The sequence below is a fragment of the Dipodomys spectabilis genome, unplaced genomic scaffold (genome assembly GCF_019054845.1).
Source record: "Dipodomys spectabilis isolate Male_0828 unplaced genomic scaffold, ASM1905484v1 ptg000051l, whole genome shotgun sequence".
Taxonomy (NCBI): Eukaryota; Metazoa; Chordata; class Mammalia; order Rodentia; family Heteromyidae; genus Dipodomys; species Dipodomys spectabilis.
The window spans coordinates 20,836,291-20,855,875 of NW_024870728.1; the positions used below are offsets into that span (position 1 = coordinate 20,836,291).

Genomic DNA, 19,585 nt, shown 5'->3' on the forward strand with positions numbered 1-19,585 from the left:
TTAAATAAATTTTAAAAGTAAAAGTGAAATTCTTTTATTTTTGTAGACACTGAGTTTGAACTCAGAGCCTCATACTCAGTAGGCGCACTCTACATCTTGAGCCTTTTTTTTGTGGTGGTTATTTTTTTGTATAGACTTTTTGCATTCTGTTGGGAAAAATACTCCTATTAAGCTATTACATGGTTGGGAATTACATACATTTACCATACAGCTGGCTTATTTACTGAAAGGGGGTATTGCTAACTTTTTCTTGTCCTAACATCAAACTGCAATTGGTCTTGATCTTTGCCAAGTAGCAGATGTGAGTCCCTATGCCCTGGCCCTCTCTCGTTTTCTATAAGACAAAAGTTTTAGATGTTATATATGTGTGAAATGTTTTTGTAAATGGCTTTTAGTTACCTTAAATTTTTTAGCACTTACAGAAACTTTCTCCTACATTGCATGGTAATGGAACTGTAAGGTCTGCTCCTGGATGGCTAGCAGACCCCACCCTCTTCCCAGCAAAGTCTCCACCCAGTACCTGCGTTACCTAGGCAACTGGGACACCTGGAAGAGGTCACATCTGTATCCACTGAGGTCACATCTGAATTTGATGTGGCCATACCCTTCTCCGCCCATACCCTAGATAAGGGCTAGCCCAGGCCTAGACGCCCTCTTTTCTAGCTCTCAGCTTTTTCCTTTTCTTCTCTTTCCCAGCTCCCTCTCTGCTCTTTTCTAGCTCTTTCTCAACTCTTTCCCACTTTTCCCAGACGCTCTCTTTTCTGCTCTCTGTTCTTTTCTAGCTCTCTCTGCTCTTTTCTAGCTCTTTCCTCTCTTTCCCAGCTCTCTCTCATTCCCAGGCCTTTCCCAGCCATGTGGAGTGCCAACCTTGCCTGGTCCCAGCAGGTCTACTGAATAAACCTACCCCTTACCTGAATACCACGTGCGTGGTGCTGTTCTTACTTGGCTACCTCTTTTTAAAAACCTAACATAAACAATTTGCAGAACACATGGTGTGAATAGAATTCTTAAAACAAGGCCTTTCATGTATGATACCTTCATGCTAATTACAGGCATAACTTTTAGAAGTTTGGATTAGCATCATTAAGTATATTAAATTTAAACTGAAATTTACACTTTGAATTCAGACTCTAAATTTTCTAAATTTCCTTTCCCTCTTGAAATCTCAACAACTAAAGGCACAAATAAAGGTTTTATATGAGACCCAGAAACAAGATTCCCATATTGTTTTTAACATTTGAAAGATGAGAAGTAGATAAAGGAATGGTGGTAACTGTCAGAACAACAGAACCACAGCTCTGATACCTATGGAGAGTGACTGGGCCAAGAAGAAAGCAGACAACATCTCGAGGGCAGGGGGGAAATGTGGAACAAAAGCCGAAGTCAATCGGGTATTTGCAGTCAGAGCCCCAAAGCCCACCTGTTCTTCATCTTAAAAGAAGTCTAGCCAGGTGCTGGTAGCTCACTCCTGTAATCCTAGCTACTCAGGAGGCTGAGAACTGAGAATCACAATCAAAGCCAACTTGGGCCATGAGACTCTCATCTCCAATAAAGTACTCAGAAAAAGCCAGAAGTGGCGCAGTGGCTCACTTGGTAGAGTACTAGCCTTGAACACAAAGAGGCTCAGGAACAGTGTCCAGACCCTGAGTTCAAAGCCCAAGGCCAGTGGCGGCGGGGAGGTAGAGGTGGGGAGGGGAGGGGGCGGGAAGAAGTCTAGGTAACTCTTCTGTAGAGAAACTACACCTGACAATTTTTGGGCTTAGAGATATGCCAGGCTTAGAAGAGGGCTAAAACCTGGAAAATAAGAAAAGGAACTGTAAGTGAAAGGTAGAACTGCTTCTCTTTCCCAACTTCTGGAAAGCAAGCTTCTACAAACATGCTTATAATTCCTAGGCAGAAAACTGGGAGAATCTTCTCTAAAGAAATTTAACTGTTCCACAAAAAAATACCAAGTTTCTATGAATAAGAAGCTAACTTGGCCCCTAAATCCTTCCACTAAGATCTGTGAGTTAACAAGCTTTGCTAACAAAGAGAAAGCCAAGGACCACCACTCATCTGAGAGAAATTTCCAAGGACAGGTCAAAACAATGGGAAAAGGAATTCATGGCATGCTAAATTTCAGAAGCAAAGGAAAGCTTAAAAAATTTTTTTTTTCAATAGAAGGGTTAGAAAGTATAAAGTTAAGGAGATTCTCTCTAAGGAGGGAAATAGGTATTGGATTCCAGTGAAAATATACTGTTCTAAGAGACTTGCAATCTGAACAACATAAAATATCAAAGAAAGAAAATTCTCTAGAAGAAATAGTTTTATAGACTCCACAACAAACCAAACATATATTGAAATCCTGCAGACCCAGGATAGAAGGTACTAAAAGCTTCCAGAGGGGAGTAAAAGTTCGCCTATGTATCGCATAATGGCAACAGATGTAAGAGCAGTACTAAGAGAAGATGGAAAACAACAGAGAAAACTCTTAAGGACTGTCAAGACTAATTTCAACCTAGAATTCTACTTTTATCAATAGGCGGAGCTTTTCAACAAGCTAGATCTCTATTCTAATTCTTTTCTTTCTTTTTTCTTTTTTTTGGTCTGAGACCAGAACTTGAACTTGGTACCTGATACTTTCGCTTACTGGTTAATGCTCTGTCTTTGAGGCACACCTCCAACCCCCCAGATTTCCAAAAACATACATGTTTCCTTCCTAAGAAAAGATAGGTACTCCAGCAAAAGAATAAAAGTCCAAGAGGAACAGAGAATCTAGAACATGGAGAATCTAAATAAGGAGAACAGTTATGTGAGAGCTCAGATAATTCTGAGATATTCCAGAAAGGCAGGCAGAGAGCAGGCTTAAGAAAAATCCATCTGTACTAGAGTAACATGGCAAAAGGGCTGCCTTCAGAAAGAAAAAATGAACAGATGTGTTTCAGTAGATAGAAAATATTTTTGATAGACATGTGACAAATGTTACAACATTTTGGGTTAAGAAAAAAGTAGCTGTTAGAAAACAAGCAAGTAAAAATAGGAAACTAATTCTACAAAATAAAAACCCCAGAAAAGAACATGAAAACAAGGAGACCAGCCAGGGATTGCTACTTACTGCACTTGGCTGTTTGAGGAAATGGGAGCATTATACAGGGTAGATGAAGTGCTCCATTTTCAGAAACATTTAATAGAAAGAATTAAGGGACTATCAGAGGCACAGTGAGTACTATGATTCAGAAGGTCACATATATTTGTATTGTCAATATATAAAGACACATTAGTGATTTAACACAAACTGTGATCCATGTGGAAGAAGTCGAGGGGAAATAGCACCACAGTGGAAGGAGGAAACTAACTTTTCACTTCCTATGACAAAGAAATCACCAGCCTCCTAACTAACAGTAGGTAATTTGATTTAAAGGACTAAAAATTAAAGGAAGAAATATTCAGGAAACTCTTTATATTACAACTATGTTGCTAACATTTAACAAAATATTTAAAATCCTTTAAAATGGACAGAACTAAGTTAAGGAATTGCCTGAGTAAATTTAATACTTGAGAAAATAGAAGTGATTTAGAAAATCCACAAAAAGAGGTCCATGCTAACAATATTAGGCTCTATCCTATTCTGTAGAAATCACGGTAGACATATTTTTAATTTAAACTATTAATTTAACTTTTCAAGTGTTTACTTACATGGTTTAAATGGTTGCTCTTCCTCTTTTCACGCACTAAGAATAAAAAAAATAAACTGATCAATTGATTCAAATGCCACAAAAAAATTAAAATAACCACTTACTATCTAATGAATTACTAACATACAAAATGTAGTTATATTTTTTAAAAATAAATATAAATAAAATAAAATATAAAAATATAAAGTATAAATAATAAATCATCAAGATGAGCTCCACAAGGTAAAAATTTAAAAACTTAGTGTTACTTTTTTTTTTTTTTGTCGGTCATGGGGCTTGAACTCTGGGCCTGGATGCTGTCCCTCAGCTCTTCAGCTCAAGGCGAGAGCTCTACCACTTGAGCTACAGCGCCACTTCCGGTTTTCTAGTGGTTATTGGAGATAGGAGTCTCACGGTCTTTCCTGCCGGGCTGGCTTTGAACCGAGATTCTCAGATCTCAGCCTTCTGAGTAGCTAGGATTACAGGCATGAGCCACCGGCACCCGGCTTAGTGTTACTTTTTTACATAACAAATAATCTGTTAGGTACAAATGAGACGCTCCATATACAAAAAAGAAAAGGGCAAACCCAATAAGGGTAGGTGGGAAATTTGACTAACTGAGGAAACAGTTTACTTTTTACACATTTAAGCAGAATTTTCTACAACTTACTGCTTTCGGCAGGCCCTAACTGCTAACAGCTCTAAGCCTAGGAGAAACCAGCTCTACTATTCCTAATCTGCCAAACGTGGTTACTGAAAACATCCTCCATTCCCTCTTGGACTGCTCTGCTATAGGTACCCATCCTTCCCACGAAGAGAGGAGGGGATGGGATAGCTTTTCTTTTACGGCTTCCTCAAATTTTACATATGACATATGAGAAGCCCACAACTCTTGAAAATAGTAATACAGCTAGAAACGACTGCTCAAGAAAGACAAAATACAAATTATTAAAAAGCAAGTTAGAAACCCCACTTGTTCGTGTGCTGCATTATGCAAACATGATTGAACCTTTGATATTTTTATTTTGTATCAAATGTTATCATCTTAGTTATGTAGGAGGGATGACCCAGGAAGAAAAAAAATGTAAAATAAGGGTGCAGAAAAATCCTACAATTCTGGTTCTTATCCTGAAACCAGGATGAAAGAGGAAAGTTATACTAGTTTGAACCCACTAATATTCTTGGAAAAACCATAGGACAAGTTCGCTCTGAGTACTATTAGGATGAAAATTTTTTGTGTGTGTGCCAGACCTGGGGCTTGAACTCAGGGCCTGGGCACTGTCACTGAGCCTCTCTGTGCTCAAGGCTAGCGCTCTACCACTTGAGCCACAGCGCCATTTCTGGCTTTTTCTGTTTATGTGGTACTGAGAAATCAAACCCAGTGCAAGGCAAGCATTCTACCACTAAGCCACATTCCCAGCCCTGAAAACAAGTGCCAAGCACTTGTAGCTCATGTCCTAACTCCTCAGGAGGCTGAGATCCAGAGCACTGGAGTTAGAAGCTAGCCAAGGCAGAAAAGTCTTCAAGACTCCATTCTCCAAAATAAGCAGCAAAAGGCAGGGCTAGAGGCATGGCTCAAATGGCAGAGTACTAGCCATGCAAGCCAACCAAATACAAGGCCTTACTGATATCCTGGTATCAGAAAAAAAAAGTTCTGAGTAGTAAATTTGGATGTGGTACAGGCTCGTTTGGTTAAAGCACTTGTAACATGTCTATTAAAGATAAACTACTTTTGATTTGTACACAGGGAAACCTGTAACCTGAATCTTTTCATATTTAAAACATGCTCTGTGGAATAAATGGACAGGAGTAAAATAGTACAGAATGCAGTAGAAATAAATCCATCACCACTTCTAAATGATGTGGTCAACTGTATTGATACAAGAGATAGAAAGCCCATGTTCTCACTAAAAGAATGATAGAGGAAGGGTACCACCATATCAAAAGTTATGTGAACACAGTAAGTTGTAGGAAATTTTAAACCAATGAACAATGACAAATTTAAACTAATAATTTCCGTAATAGATCACTTAAACAATTTTCAGTCCTTTTCTTCATGAGGACAGATATTGTCTTACCATCCGTTTGAGATTTGCTGAGGAAAATTGTGCTTGCCCTTGGGTGGTCAGAAGGGTTTGATTCCAAAGCTAAATCTATAGGGGAAGAGAAAAAGATGTGATCATTAATTAGATAAGTAGAAAAGTACATGGTTTACAAAATGGCTACACATTAGAGAAAGGTTTTTAAGTATATGTGTATGTGCATGCTTAGCTTTTTTGCTCTAGACTAGCATGCTACCACATTAGCCACAGCTCCTCTATGGCTTTTTGATGGTTAACTGGAGATAAGAATCTCATGGACTTTCCTGTCTGTGCTGGTTTTGGAACCCTGATGCTTAGATCTCAGCCTCCTGAGTAGCTAAGATTATAAATGTGAGCCACTAGTGCCTGGCTATTAGGGAAACAATATAAAAATTTTACCAAGGAATTGTAAAATCACATAATCACTATGAATGAATCAGGCTATGTATTAGATTGATTTTTAACCTAATTTTTAAACTTCAATGAAATGTTTAGCTGAATCATCTACACACTATCTCCCTCCTACATATCTAATAGAAATACTGCATTCTCCTCTGTGATAATATTACTAGAATTATTACTACTAGATTATTTCAGGAATATTTCTTGGCCAATAACTATAAAATGGATACCAGCTCTATATATCAAGTACACTAAAACTAAAACAAATATTCCTTATATACTACCATATGATTAATTCTAATTTAACAGGTAAACTCAGCTATGGATTTATTTGGGATCTATTTATCATGGCAGATATGAAAAGATATTCAATGTCCTAATCTACATAACTTCATGGTAGAAACTTTGGGCCTCAATTTCCATTGTTCCCCACAATTTTTTTTTTTACATATTTACTTCATCCTTCTATGGTGGTCTACCTTGGAAGCAAGGTGGAATAATCTAATCAATACTACAAGACATTCTTAAACTTCCATAATCCTTACTCTGCCGTTGTGTGGGTTATGAGAAGTTGTCATGAGAGGGCAGGGAAAACTATCTTTCTCATGACCTTCCTTAGCAATGTTCATCTCAAATTATTTAACCACTCTCATAACACTGAACCGAGATCCACATGGAATAATGGTAAAGCAAAATTGCCCAAATCACAAAAAATTATATCCTTGGCTCTTATATACTGATACATTACAAACTAATTAGCTGGGCCCAATGCGGTGGCTTACATCTGTACATCTTAACATTTGAGAAAGGACAAGGCAGAGGATCATGAGTTTGAGACGACCATGGGCTATTAGCAAGTTCAAGGCTAGACTTCACTACACTGTGACATCTCAAACAAAATAAAAACTGCTCTAACTAGTGACCACTATGTAACAGAATTTCACAAACTTACCTACTTAGAATCTGTCCCTCTAAGTAATATGGGTACAATCTACAGGCATACCATATAGAACTTTTTGGTTCTAAGCAAATCTGAATCATTTATTTTGTCCAATTTATTATTTATTCTTGATTTTGAGAAAAGGTCTTTGCTATGTAGCTCAAGTTGGCCTTGAACTATGTAGCCCAGGCTGGCTCTCAACTCATGGTCCTTCTGCTATAGCCTCCTGAATGCTGAAATGACAGGAGTGCACCCTGCTGAAGAAAAGTCTTCCTATGTAAAAGACTCACACAAAAATTATGGTTTTTGTTTTTTTTTTTACATTTTAAAGTAGATATGTTGTTTTTTTTTTTTTTACATTTTAAAGTAGATATGCTGTATGGAAAACACAATCACATGCACAAAAGTCACAGACACTTCCACAGCCAGCCTTTCCCTAAAGCTTCTGAAGGGATTACGAGAATTTAAAATTTAATGTAGAATTATTTTGCTGTTAAAGTTCACAGCAATACATGTATTGTGTTATCAGTACCTAGCTCTTGATAAAGTTAAATACAAAAATTTCAGTGGAAGTCAAGGAAAATTAAGTATCAGAATAATCAAGGAAGATTAGACACACACACACACACACACACACACACACACACACACACACACACACACACACACACACTAGACTTTCACTGTATATCTAAACACAAAGCTCAAGAAGGCTGGTATAAAAGCAATGAAAAAATTTAGAAAAGGAAATTATCAAGTGACAAACTGGCCCTCATTCTTCTAAATTTCAGTGGAAGTCAAGGAAAATTAAGTATCAGAATCAAGGAAGATTAGGCGCGCACACACACACACACACACACCCTAGACTTTCACTGTACACACCACACACACACACACACACACACACACACACACACACACACACACACACACACACACACACACACACACACACACACACACACACACACACACACACACACACACACACACACACACCCTAGACTTTCACTGTATATCTAAACACAAAGCTCAAGAAGGCTGGTATAAAAGCAATGAAAAAATTTAGAAAAGGAAATTATCAAGTGACAAACTGGCCCTCATTCTTCTTCCCAAGGTCTGAGGGTAGGTAGGCCCCAGCCTCAGGGCTGGCCATTCAGTAACAGTTCTCTTTGTCAAGACTTCCCAAACCAGAGGGGAAAGTGAGCTTCATTATTCTAGAAACACTGCCTAGCCAATCAGGAACCCCCAGGGTTTGCTTTGCCACTATGAGAAAAAAGCCTTTTTCAGGAGTGATGAATAGAAGGGAGAGCTGAAATAGTTTCTAAGATCATTTAATTTCTAGGTCTAGTCATACCAAATGACCTCCTCTGTGATTTATATACATACCTATTTTAGTTACATACACTCTTATTTTGAAAGACTTACCTCTCCACTCTAAGAGACCTAGTCAGCCAGCAGTACTGATCACTAAAAGTCACATGCTCCTTTAACAATGTTACCATAACCAGAAATGTGCAAAAGTTAAAATAATGGCTTGTTTTAAAATTATCAATATATTCACAATCATTACTTTTATTTCATTTCCCCTATGTAACTTGGCCTGGGGCTAAAGGTAAAGTATTGTATGTAGAAGGCCCTGGGCTTGATCCCTAGCACATTAAAAAATGTAACAGAACACAATAAAGCAAAAATCTTTTTATCAGTATACTGTTTATTTTCTATTTTGTACAGAAAAGGTCCTCTCTACTCCATTGTAGCATATTTACTGTTTAACAAATACATAATGGTATAGAGCATTATTGTAAGGATTATTCTAATCCTTAGCTAATACTCTAGTTATTAGGGATTTAGGCACTTAATTTTTTTTTTCTTATAGTATGAGGAAAATGAAGAATGTATTTTTAAATAGTTCTCTTTATATCTCCTTAGGAAACAGACGGAACAACTGGATCATTTTCCTGATTGAATGTATAGTGCTACACTTTTGTTCCTTTATGTTTCTCAGTTTCTTAGGCTTAAAGAACATTTCTAGGTTTCAATTTTACTGACTTCATTTTACTGCACATTATCCAATGTTACCGTTTTATCCTTAAAACTTAATGACTTTAATATGCTGAAAAATAGGTGAGATACGTAGCACCAAAAAGCCAATGAGCCACATTCTATATAAACTCTGCTTCTACAGAATGATGAATGTACATTCCAAATCAACAAAGCATTGTTTTTCAAAGTCTTGGAAAATTCAAGTTATACTTGATAGAGTACATCTTCTCATATGCAAAACATATATAATTCCTGTACTGAACACTAGGAATCAAATGAAATGTAAGATTAATATATCATAAATGACAAAATGTTTACAAACTAAAAGCAAGAAAAAGAACATTCTGTATTTCATTGGAAAACCCATACCAAAACAGTATCTTAGGCAATACATGTATTGGCTACTCACTAAACAGTAAAGCACATACATACACAAGATTATCAAGAATTCCTTCCAGTGACACACACACACACACACACACACACACACACACACGTGCGCGCAGGTGAGGGAGTGAGCAAACATTTCCCTTATTTTATTTTACATAGATCAATTCTCCCCCTTGCTTTTATCCATGTAGCAGTACAAGACTCCCTAGCAGTGAAAAAAAAAATTTCCTCATTTTTTTACAGTTCCATAGACACACACAATCCATGTAGATATACCAGTTTATTTTGCTAGTCCTTTACTAGACATTTGAGTCATTGTCAGTGTTTGATTACTGAAGATACAACAAAAACATTGCACACATATTGTTTCATATTGGTCAAGGTTTACATTTCGGATAAATTCCTTTAAGTAGTATTTCTGGACTAAATTCATTTGCCATGTTAGGAGACTGACAAATTCCTCTACAGGGTGAAATCATTTTGTAGTCTACCAATAATAAACTCCCACATTACCTTACCAAGAATACAGATTTGGATTTTCTTCCAATAGAAAAGAAAGTACAACTGAGCACCAGTGGCTCATGCCTATAAATTCAGGCAGAAACAGTATAGGCAGGAAAGTCCATGTTACTCTCATCTCCAGTTAACCAACAAAAAGCCACAAGTGAAGCTGTGGCTCAAGTAGTAGAGTGGTAGCCTTGAGTGGACAGAACTACAGGACAGCACTCAGGCCATGAATTCAAGCACCAGCATTGACACACTGGCCTTTTTTTTTTAATGTGTGAAGGTATGTTTAAAGAAAAAAAAAAAAAGATCATTTACATTCCTTTTATTCATGTCATTTATTCATGTCATTGTTACCTAGTTTTTGAGTTTCTTGATTTCTTTAAGTCAGCCTATTGAGTCCTTAACTAACGCTTTTCGTTGTTGTTGTTGTTGTTCAGGCCACTGGTTCTTCCCTTAACTACTGTACCAGCCTCCTAGTTAGTCACCCTACTTCCATACTTGACTCTTATCAAAGAATAGAGACTACAAAGAGAAATATATTCCTTGCCTATAATTCTCCAGCGTTTTCCCACTACAATACACTCCAAATTCTTTGTCAAGTTCCTCTAGGTACACAAAGACCTTTACCTACCATCCATCTTCCTCTGACACACACACTGCACAGCCATCTTTGTGTCCCTTCTGTCCTTTGCCAGAACCAAGTCTGTTTCAAAATAATGAACTCCAAAGGGAGCTGTCCCTCTGCTTAGAAACCTCTCTCATCCCACACTGCTTCTTACTTTTTTAAGACGGTTCACATATCACTTAAGGAGGGCAGCATGGAGTGTTCATGACCCCCAATATTACTCTATTTTAACTCCTTCACACTATTTTCTTGATTGTTCATATACTGTCAACACCTAACAACCTCCAGAGTATGAAGACCAAGATTAGGACAGGAACTGACTTGTTCCCATCTGGAATTGCTTGGCAACTCACAAGTGCTCAAAAAACACACTGCACTCAAGACTAGTTAAGTTTTTCCCAGTTTTCTCTTATCTTCTAAGACTTGTTCTAATGCTATTTCTTGATCTGTCAGATAAGTAAGACCATTACTTACAGATCTAAGAATGGTAGCTATTCAGAACTAAAGACTAAAGATGAATTCTAATTACTAAAAGTCAGTGTTACCTGCAATTTGGCTAAAACGTTTAATACTAAAATATCTCAATTACAAAATGACTCACTTTGTCATAAAACAAAATAGACCATAGTAGGCACAATGTATTGATAATAGAAAATGTTATGTGTGTGTGTGTGTGTGTGTGTGTGTGTGTGTGTGTGTGTGTGTGTGTGTGTAACCCCAAATCAAACATTTCTTGGCTTATGACTTTACTAAAAGATGTGGCTTAAAAAAAAAAGACAGGTAAAAATACTCCATTTGATGGTACAATAAACTATCAAAAGACATGAGGTACAGCTGCATATACTGATGCAGGAAGCATCCTGGACTGCTCTCTAGGTACCACTACTGTACAGAAACTTACTTCACTGTTTTAAGTTACAAAACAACATGTAGAGAATAATCTCATTTTTACAAAAATAAGCAAAATAGTATATCTATAAGCATATAAAAGGTTCAGAAAAATCAACATCACACTACAAGTTAGGGTAAGTATTTTGAATGTGAATGTTTTTGCTCTTTCTGAATCTTTAATGAAATATTTTGATGGTTATACACAGTCATATGACTATGTCTGTCTATATAAGTGCTTAAAGTAGCTACTGGAGCCAGGCACTGGTGGCTCCCTCCTGTAAATCCTTTCTACTAAGAAGGCTGAGATCTGAGGATTGCAGTCTGAAGCCAGCATACGCAGGAAAGTCTGTAAGCTTCTTAATTACAAACCACCAAAAAAGCACGAAGTGGAGCTATGGCACAAGTGGTAGAGTATTAGTCTTGAGCAAAAAGGCTCAGGGACAGCATCGAGGCCCTGAGTGCAAGCCCTAGGCCAGACAGCCGGACAGAAGGAAAGAAAGAAAGAATGAAAGAGACAGAGAGAGACAAGAGAGAGGGATGGAGGGAAGCAGGGAGGGAGGAACAAGCTGCAGGAAAGAGAAAAGATCCATTGCTCAGTTTTTGTTGTTGTTTTTATCTTACTGCTATTTCTTTCCCTTAATATCTTGTAATTGGTATTACTAGCAGTAATATCACATATACTGTGAAATAAAGGCACAGTATAAAATACTTTTGAGTGTATCTGAATCTTGCTAGGTTTCTTAGGCATGACTCTGAAATGACTTGGAAATATTCTCAAATGTTTCAGAAGAAAAGCAAAATAATTCAATTATTCAACAGAGATCTAAAATAAGAGCTGAAATAATAGTCAACACTGAAACTGAGGTTTCTCCTATCACTCAATAGAGAAAACCTAACTCTTCATACATGAACATCTCACTCCCTAAAAATGTTAAAATTAAATTTAAACTGAAAATTATTTAATGTGCTAAAAGTGATAAATTCTGTGATCACCAATTCTTAGATATTTGGCTATATGACAAGACTCTTTTACCCCAGTTCTCTGCTTCCTATTCTTCTCTCTTCCAGCTTCTCCTAATGTTCCTTTGTCCCGCTTCAATTCATATTCAATTCAATGTTTCTTTGTCTCAACTTCAATTCATGATTACGAGAATAAACCCATTTACTTGACCAGTAAGCTTAGATCATACCTATTCTTTTCCATCTAAATGCATGTACAGACATTAGAGAGGTAAATGTTGTGTAAGTTGGTAAAATAAAGTTGAAATGCAATTAATTAGGATGAGACTTAAGTTCTCAGAAAAAAAGAAATCTACTTTGAGAGAAAATGTAAGATGCATTCTGGAACGTTTTCTTAAGACTTCAGAGTGTGGCATATCAACCACCTTGATGTTTAGAACCTCATTCTTCCACTCAGAAGCTGTTCTGCAGCTTCAAGTCTGGTCTTTTCATCAGAAAAATACATGGAGAACAGACATAGCCTTCCTATGTATTAGGCCAAATGTGATGCATATGAAAGTGTGTTGTAATCCTAAAAAATTATAGTAAGATCCTATTGGGACTCTCATCCAACAGTACCTACTAACTAAAATCAGAGGCTTACACCACAGAAAGGATGTTTTCACAAATAGATGCCGTACATATATACACATATATACCTCTCATATATACATATTGTATTTAAAGGTACATGTAATTCATATTCACTCTTCCAAAATTTTTGACCTCTTAAACGAAGTTTAATTATTCTAACAGCAACACTAAGTCAACAGAGGAGGCAACAATGCTTGATAAGAAATGTACTTATTACCTTACTGTCACCCCTCTGTATGGTATTTTCACAATAATTAAAAAAAAACAAAACCAGGGGCTGGGGTGGGGGGAGATGGGAAGGGATGGGAAGGGAAACAAAGGAGGAGGCAACAATGCTTGATAAGAAACGTACTCATTACCTTGCCCATGTAATTGTAACCCCTCTGTACAGTATTTTCACACACAAAAAAAAAAACACTAAAAACCCTAGAAAAGTTTAAATGTAAGAGCTCTACGATATTTCCTCTACAGTCTTGAAACGGCCTGTAGCACAGGCTAAGAGGGTTTAAACATTTTTATGCTAGTTTCATATTTCAAAGGCCTTCCCTTCAAAAACCACGTCACTACCTAGTATTTTTTTTCTTACTTTAGTAGCTTTGGGTTTCCAAAATTCTAAGCAAAAAAGAAAAAAAAAACCTTTTGCTGCTCGCCTCCCTCCCATTTCACCCCCCAGCGGTTTAGAGTGAAGAACTTTTTTACTTCAACATTCTTAGTGCAAAACAGAGCTCTGCTGGCAGAAAGGGTAAGGAAGGAAGGGAGCAATGGAAGGAAAGGAGGCAAGCTCTGGCAGGGGCTGGCATTTTAACTCTCAACCCTTTACGAATTAAAGCCTAAATTCACGTTCCGATCTCCATTGAATCATCTGACCAACATCTTACCTCTCTCCTTTATAACCGGAGAGATAAAGTTTGCTCAGTGACCCAAGTAGTGCTGGAGATGTCATCTGTCTAAGTGGGAATTTTAAACAACTCGGTGGGGGTAGACTCCTTCGGTTTAAAAACAAAACTTTTCTGCTGCTCTGCCAGTCACATTTGACACTTTCCACATTTAACGCTTCTCCGACCTCCCCCTCCCCAACTTCTCCCCTTCGGTGTTCATGTTTTAGTTGGGAGGAATAAAGGCGACTTAAAAGAGCTTACTTAAAGAATAGCCCATAAATTCCTATGGCCACCTCGGCTTGAATGTAAATACCAAAGTCTCCAATGTTTGGATCTGAACTGCTGGAAGATCAGCCAGCTTGGGGAAGAGACTCATCCCGCTCTTACCTGGCTCCTTCACTTAGGGTACCCTCTGGGCGGGCAGGGCAAGGGGATGGAGACGCCGAGGCTGGGGTGTGTGAGTTGTCTTTAGGAAAAGAAAAAAAAGGGGGGGGGGAGCCGGGGTGGATGGGAGGGACGGATATACCAATGGAAAAGTCTTGATCAAGTCCCACGAGATGATGCGGAGAGCTCGGAACGGGCAGGGGCGCGGGGCTGGCGGGTCTCCGGCGGCGGGGCTGGGGGGAACGACAAGAGGGTGCTCCAGCCTCGGGAAGAAGCTGGCCCGACGTGGCCAGGGAACGGACCTGAGCCCGAGTTAGCCTTCACCGCCCCCCCCCCTACACACACACCCCCGTTACCCAGCCCCGGCCAAGCCGGCCACCGGGCAGCAAGGGGCCGCGGGGCGAGGTCTCCGGGTAGCCGGACCCCGGCGGGCAGCGCAGGCCGACGGTGGCAGCGGCCACCTCCTCACCTTCGGGCATCTCCCGGTCGCTGATGTGCTGCAGGTGGTGGCCCTCGCCGGCTCCAAAATCCAAGTCGGCGGGCTCGGCGGCCGCGGGCGCCGGTGCTACCGCCACCGCGTCCCCCGCCGCCGCCTCGCAGAGCTCAGACTCATAGTCCGCGTCCGCCGGCCCCGCGCGCCGGCCCAGCTTGGGGCTGGCATTGGGGGACACGCAACAGGTCAGCGTGTTCCCCATGGGGCGCCCCCGCTCCTCCCGCCGCCGCCGGCGGCGCCTTCGCCCGCCCCCGACTCCGCCGCGCTCCGCCGCCGCCCCCTCCCCCAACAATGGCGCGGTCGACGCGGACAGCCCCGGGGCTGTGCCGGGGCAGCGCGGCGCCTGCCGCCGCGGCCTCGCCCGCCGCTCGCGCGCCCGCCCCGCCGCCCGGCCCGGGGCAGGGCTCCGGCCTCGGCCGCACCCCCGACGACACGCCGCAGCCGCCTCCCCCGAGCCGACTAGTCTGCGAGGGCGGCGACCAGCCCGGCTTATTTAAAAGGGGTGGGGACCCAAGCAACGCTACGAGCCGCAGCCACTGCCGGCCGAGAGCGCGGCTGGAGCTCCTCCTCCTTCCGCCGCCGCCTCCGGACTAAGAGCCGCTAACCGGAACGCGTCCTGCGGTCACCTGGGTTTCCGAGAACCAATCACAGTTGGAGTTCTCTCCGCGAGCCCGCCCATCGCCCCGGCACGTGACTCACAATGCCCCGCCCCGTCCCGCCTTCTGGTCCTGGTGTCCGGCACTCGAGTTTCCATTCATCGTCCGCTGAGCGGAGCTTTCCGGGCCCGCGGCCGGCGCCGGAGCGCGGGCGCCGGTTCCAGGCTACCCCAGCGCCGGGGCTCGGTGGAAAGTTCCTGCAGATGTCAGCAGCGCGGACTCTCCTAGTCGGACAGCTTTGATTTCCTCGTTGAACTTTGTTACAAGCCGTCTGTGGACGGTGGTGTCGTTCGTCTTCAAAATATCTAAATAACCGAACACGCCTGCCTTACCAGGGTTAAGTTTTCCCCTGTAATCCGATCGTGCCACCCCTGGGGCTGGGAGCGCCCTCAGGACTCGGGGACACGTCACCTGGCTCACCTCTCCACTTCCCCTTCTGTAAAGGTAGAGATCAAACTGGTCCCATCTCGACTTCAACACACCGAGTCAACGGCTCCTTTTTCTCGTTTCTATTTTTTCTTTCAGTGGTAAAGGATTTCCATATTTCCCTGCTTAAACACACAGACACACACACACACACACACACACACACGAGTAGGTTCAATTCCTTTACTCCGGTGATGAGCACAATGCATCTGGATGTCAGTCACCGCTTTCATCGTTCTCCCCATCTTTCCCCCTTCCATCCCTACCCTCAAGTTATGTAGTTCAATGTTTGCATAATGTACATTGACTATAATGACTGCAGATGTCCCGTCTTAACAAGACAGTGAAACTGGAAAAGAAAAAGAAAACACAATGAAGGGTCCTAAATTGATGAAGACACTTAACACTTAGCAAGCACTATATGCCGGATACCTTTCCAAGAGAGGTAATTATTTAATTTTCAAAAGCAATGTCAGCCAGACATTTCTGGTTCAAGCCTGTTATCGTAGCTACTCAGTAGACTGAGATCTGAAGATCCTGGTTCAAAGCCAGCCCGAAAAGGGAAATCCATGAGACTCTTATCTCCAATTAACCACAAAAACAAAACAAAAAAGCCAGAAATGGCTCAAAGTGGTAGAGCCAGCCCTTGAGTACAAAAGCTCAGGGGACATTGCCCAGGCCCTGACTTCAAACCCCAGGACTGGCACGCCCAGGCACAAATACACACACACACACACACACACACACACACACACACACAGCAATCCCATCTGACATCTTACAGATTTTACAGAGGGAAGAACTTGAAATGCAGAAGTTAGGTAACAATTCAAGACTCACATGACTGGAGAGTACAGTCAGTATAGTCGGAATTCCCAACAGTCTAGATTCGCCAAAGCACTTTATCCTTATTATTTGAAAATAATGTGACAGAATGTTAGTGGATTTTGCTTTTATTTATTATTAACTATGTTCTATCCCTACCAGAGGGATTACCGTTTTATAAGTTGGTAATGTGTACATTTCTTTTTTTTTTTTGGGTCCGGTCATGGGGCCTGAACTCTGGGCTTGGGCACTGTCCCTCAGCTCTTCAGCTCAAGGTTAGCACTCTACCACTTGAGCCACAGCGCCACTTCCGGGTTTTTTCTTTTTGCTTATGTGGTGCTGAGGAATTGAACCCAGGGCCTCAGGCATGCAAGGCAAGCGTTCTACCACTGAGCCACCTTCCCAGCCCTGTACATTTCTTTTTGGACAATCTCACTCTGTTTTTCCCTCTTGTTCCTGCCCACAAGTTGTACAATTTATTTTCAACATAGTATCTAGGGGGTACCACTGCTACATTTGTCCACCCATTTGTTCCTCTATTTACCTCCCCTCATAGATAAATAATAAGACAAAAAGAAAAGAAAAAAAACTCATCTATTTCCTGGAGTTCATTTCAATAAATATTATTTTATATGATTATTGTATTCCTCCCCTAAAAGTCTCCTCCTTTGGTCTCACTGTATGTGAATGCCTAGACATTAGTGAATTTTGCTTGTTTGCTTTTGTTTTTGTTAGGAAGAACAATCTTTTCATGTAGACTTTAAGTTGACTTCTCTTGAATCAACCTTCATCTAGTTTAGGCACTATGAGTGTGAAACAGTTCCAACCAATCCTCTGTGAGTTCTGGCACATGAGAAAGCGAAGATTTAGAATGTTCAATTTTCTGAGGTCACATTGTTGGACCATGCTTGATCTAGGATGCAAGTTGAGCACTGTCTCACCCCAAAGGAGATGCTGAAATTAGTGAAACCAGCCATTGAGGAGTTGAGAAGTAACTATGACATAACCTGCACAATGATGAGGATGCAAGGAAAGATGACCAGTAAAGAGATCACAGTCACCCAGGAAAAGAGAGAGGGTTCAGACTAAAGGCAGCAGTAGTGACATGGTTCTGATTTGGGAGACCAGGTAAGTAGCAGTGCCTCCCACTCAGGAAATGAAGAAAGAGGAATAGGTTTGGGATCAAAGTTTTTAAACTCTGCTCTAGAAATTGAGTTTTTCAGAGTTGGCTATAAACCTCTGTTGTCTAAATCCATTTTATAGCATCCCAGTGTATGCACACACATGGGGCTGGGAAGTTGGCTCAGTGGTAGAGCGCTTGCCTTGCATGCCTGAGACCCTGGATTCGATTCCTCAGCACCACATAAGCAAAACGAAAAAAGCCGGAAGTGGCGCTGTGGCTCAAGTGGTAAAGCGAAGCCTTGAGCTGAAGAGCTGAGGGACAGTGCCCAGGCCCAGAGTTCAGGCCCCACGACTGGACCCCCCCCCAAAAAAAAGAGCACACATACTAAAACAAAAAAAAATGGGTGGTAGGGAAATTAATATTCACATGGTAAGAATATTACATTTGTTTTAGTGATTACTTTCATGTTGGACTCTATGGCATTTTCCAAAACAGTTATCTGGTGTAAAATGAAATTGTTAAACAAAAACAGTAGTTAAAATTGCACATAGTAAATGAATTCAGTAGCTTCTTCAGTAACTATGATTACAGGTGTGAGCCACCAGCCTGCAAATACCCCCTAATACAAATCTAAATAGATGCAACACTGTATTGTCTTTTGAGTACAGTCAAGAAAATGCTTATGGGGGCTAGGAAGGTGGCTCAGTGGTAGAGCGCTTGCCTGTCATGCCTGAGGCCCTGGGTTTGTTTCCTCAGCACCACATAAGAAAAAAGCCGGAAGTGACGCTGTGGCTCAAGTGGTAGAGCGCTAGCCTTGAGCTGAAGAGCTGAGGGACAGCGCCCAGGCCCAGAGTTCAGGCCCCACGACCAGATCCAAAAAAGAAAAAAGAAAAGAAAATGCTTATGTTCAGTACAGATGCAATTCTGTCTATACTGAACCCAAAGCTATAGAGATATGCTGCACTATCTCTCAGATGTGACTGAATTAAAGATAAATTTGAGGAAAGCCCAAAGAACTCAGGTACAAACAAGTTTATTACAACAGTGAAAGATTGGACTTATTTCCTCCAAAATAGTTTGAAGAAATAGCAAGGACTTTTAAAGAAGAGTTAAAAGAAATAAAGAGGAAAATGATAGGTAAAATTCTTTGTATGAACTTCTGCAGACCCGTTAGCCATATAAGAGACCACAAAAAGGACCAGAGGGAACACTCACCTTTTAATAGGAAGGAAAGAACTCTTCAAAAGCAAGGAAGCAGAGATGATTAATTTTTAATTTAATTCTGTTTAAAAGACAAGTAAGGCTTGTGGACAAAAAATAGATAATATAATAAAACATGGGACACCACAGTGGAATGGAGAGTGTTATGTGGAATTCAGGTTCACTAATCAACATCTAGTTAAATCCTCAGACTCTAGTGATTGCATTCCATAATAATAATATTGTCTGAAGCCCTAAGAATGTCAGGCACCATTTTAGATGGTTTCTGTAGACAAGGTTATATCTAAGATCAAGTTACATAGTAGTGTTTGCAATAAACAATAGACATAGACACAAATATAGGTATGCATGACCCTGAAAGTTAAACAATGTAAAATCTGTTAAGCAGAAAGATATTGGGAAGTGTTATGAGAAAGATTTGAAAAATGATGTATTTGAAAGGAACATCGGG

General features: G+C 40.6%; 1 protein-coding gene across 1 annotated transcript in view; it reads right to left on the reverse strand.

The window, feature by feature from the left end:
• Positions 1–15,114, reverse strand: part of Ccnyl1 (cyclin Y like 1) — a 37,814-nt gene extending 22,700 nt beyond the window's left edge. The window contains exons 1-3 of the mRNA XM_042679304.1: positions 14,860–15,114; positions 5,732–5,806; positions 3,676–3,710 (exon numbers count right to left, since the gene is read on the reverse strand). Coding sequence (XP_042535238.1) covers positions 3,676–3,710; positions 5,732–5,806; positions 14,860–15,085 — 336 coding nt within the window. The 5' untranslated portion in view covers positions 15,086–15,114. The remainder of the gene's footprint in view (positions 1–3,675; positions 3,711–5,731; positions 5,807–14,859) is intronic.
• Between the last annotated feature and the right edge of the window lie 4,471 nt (positions 15,115–19,585).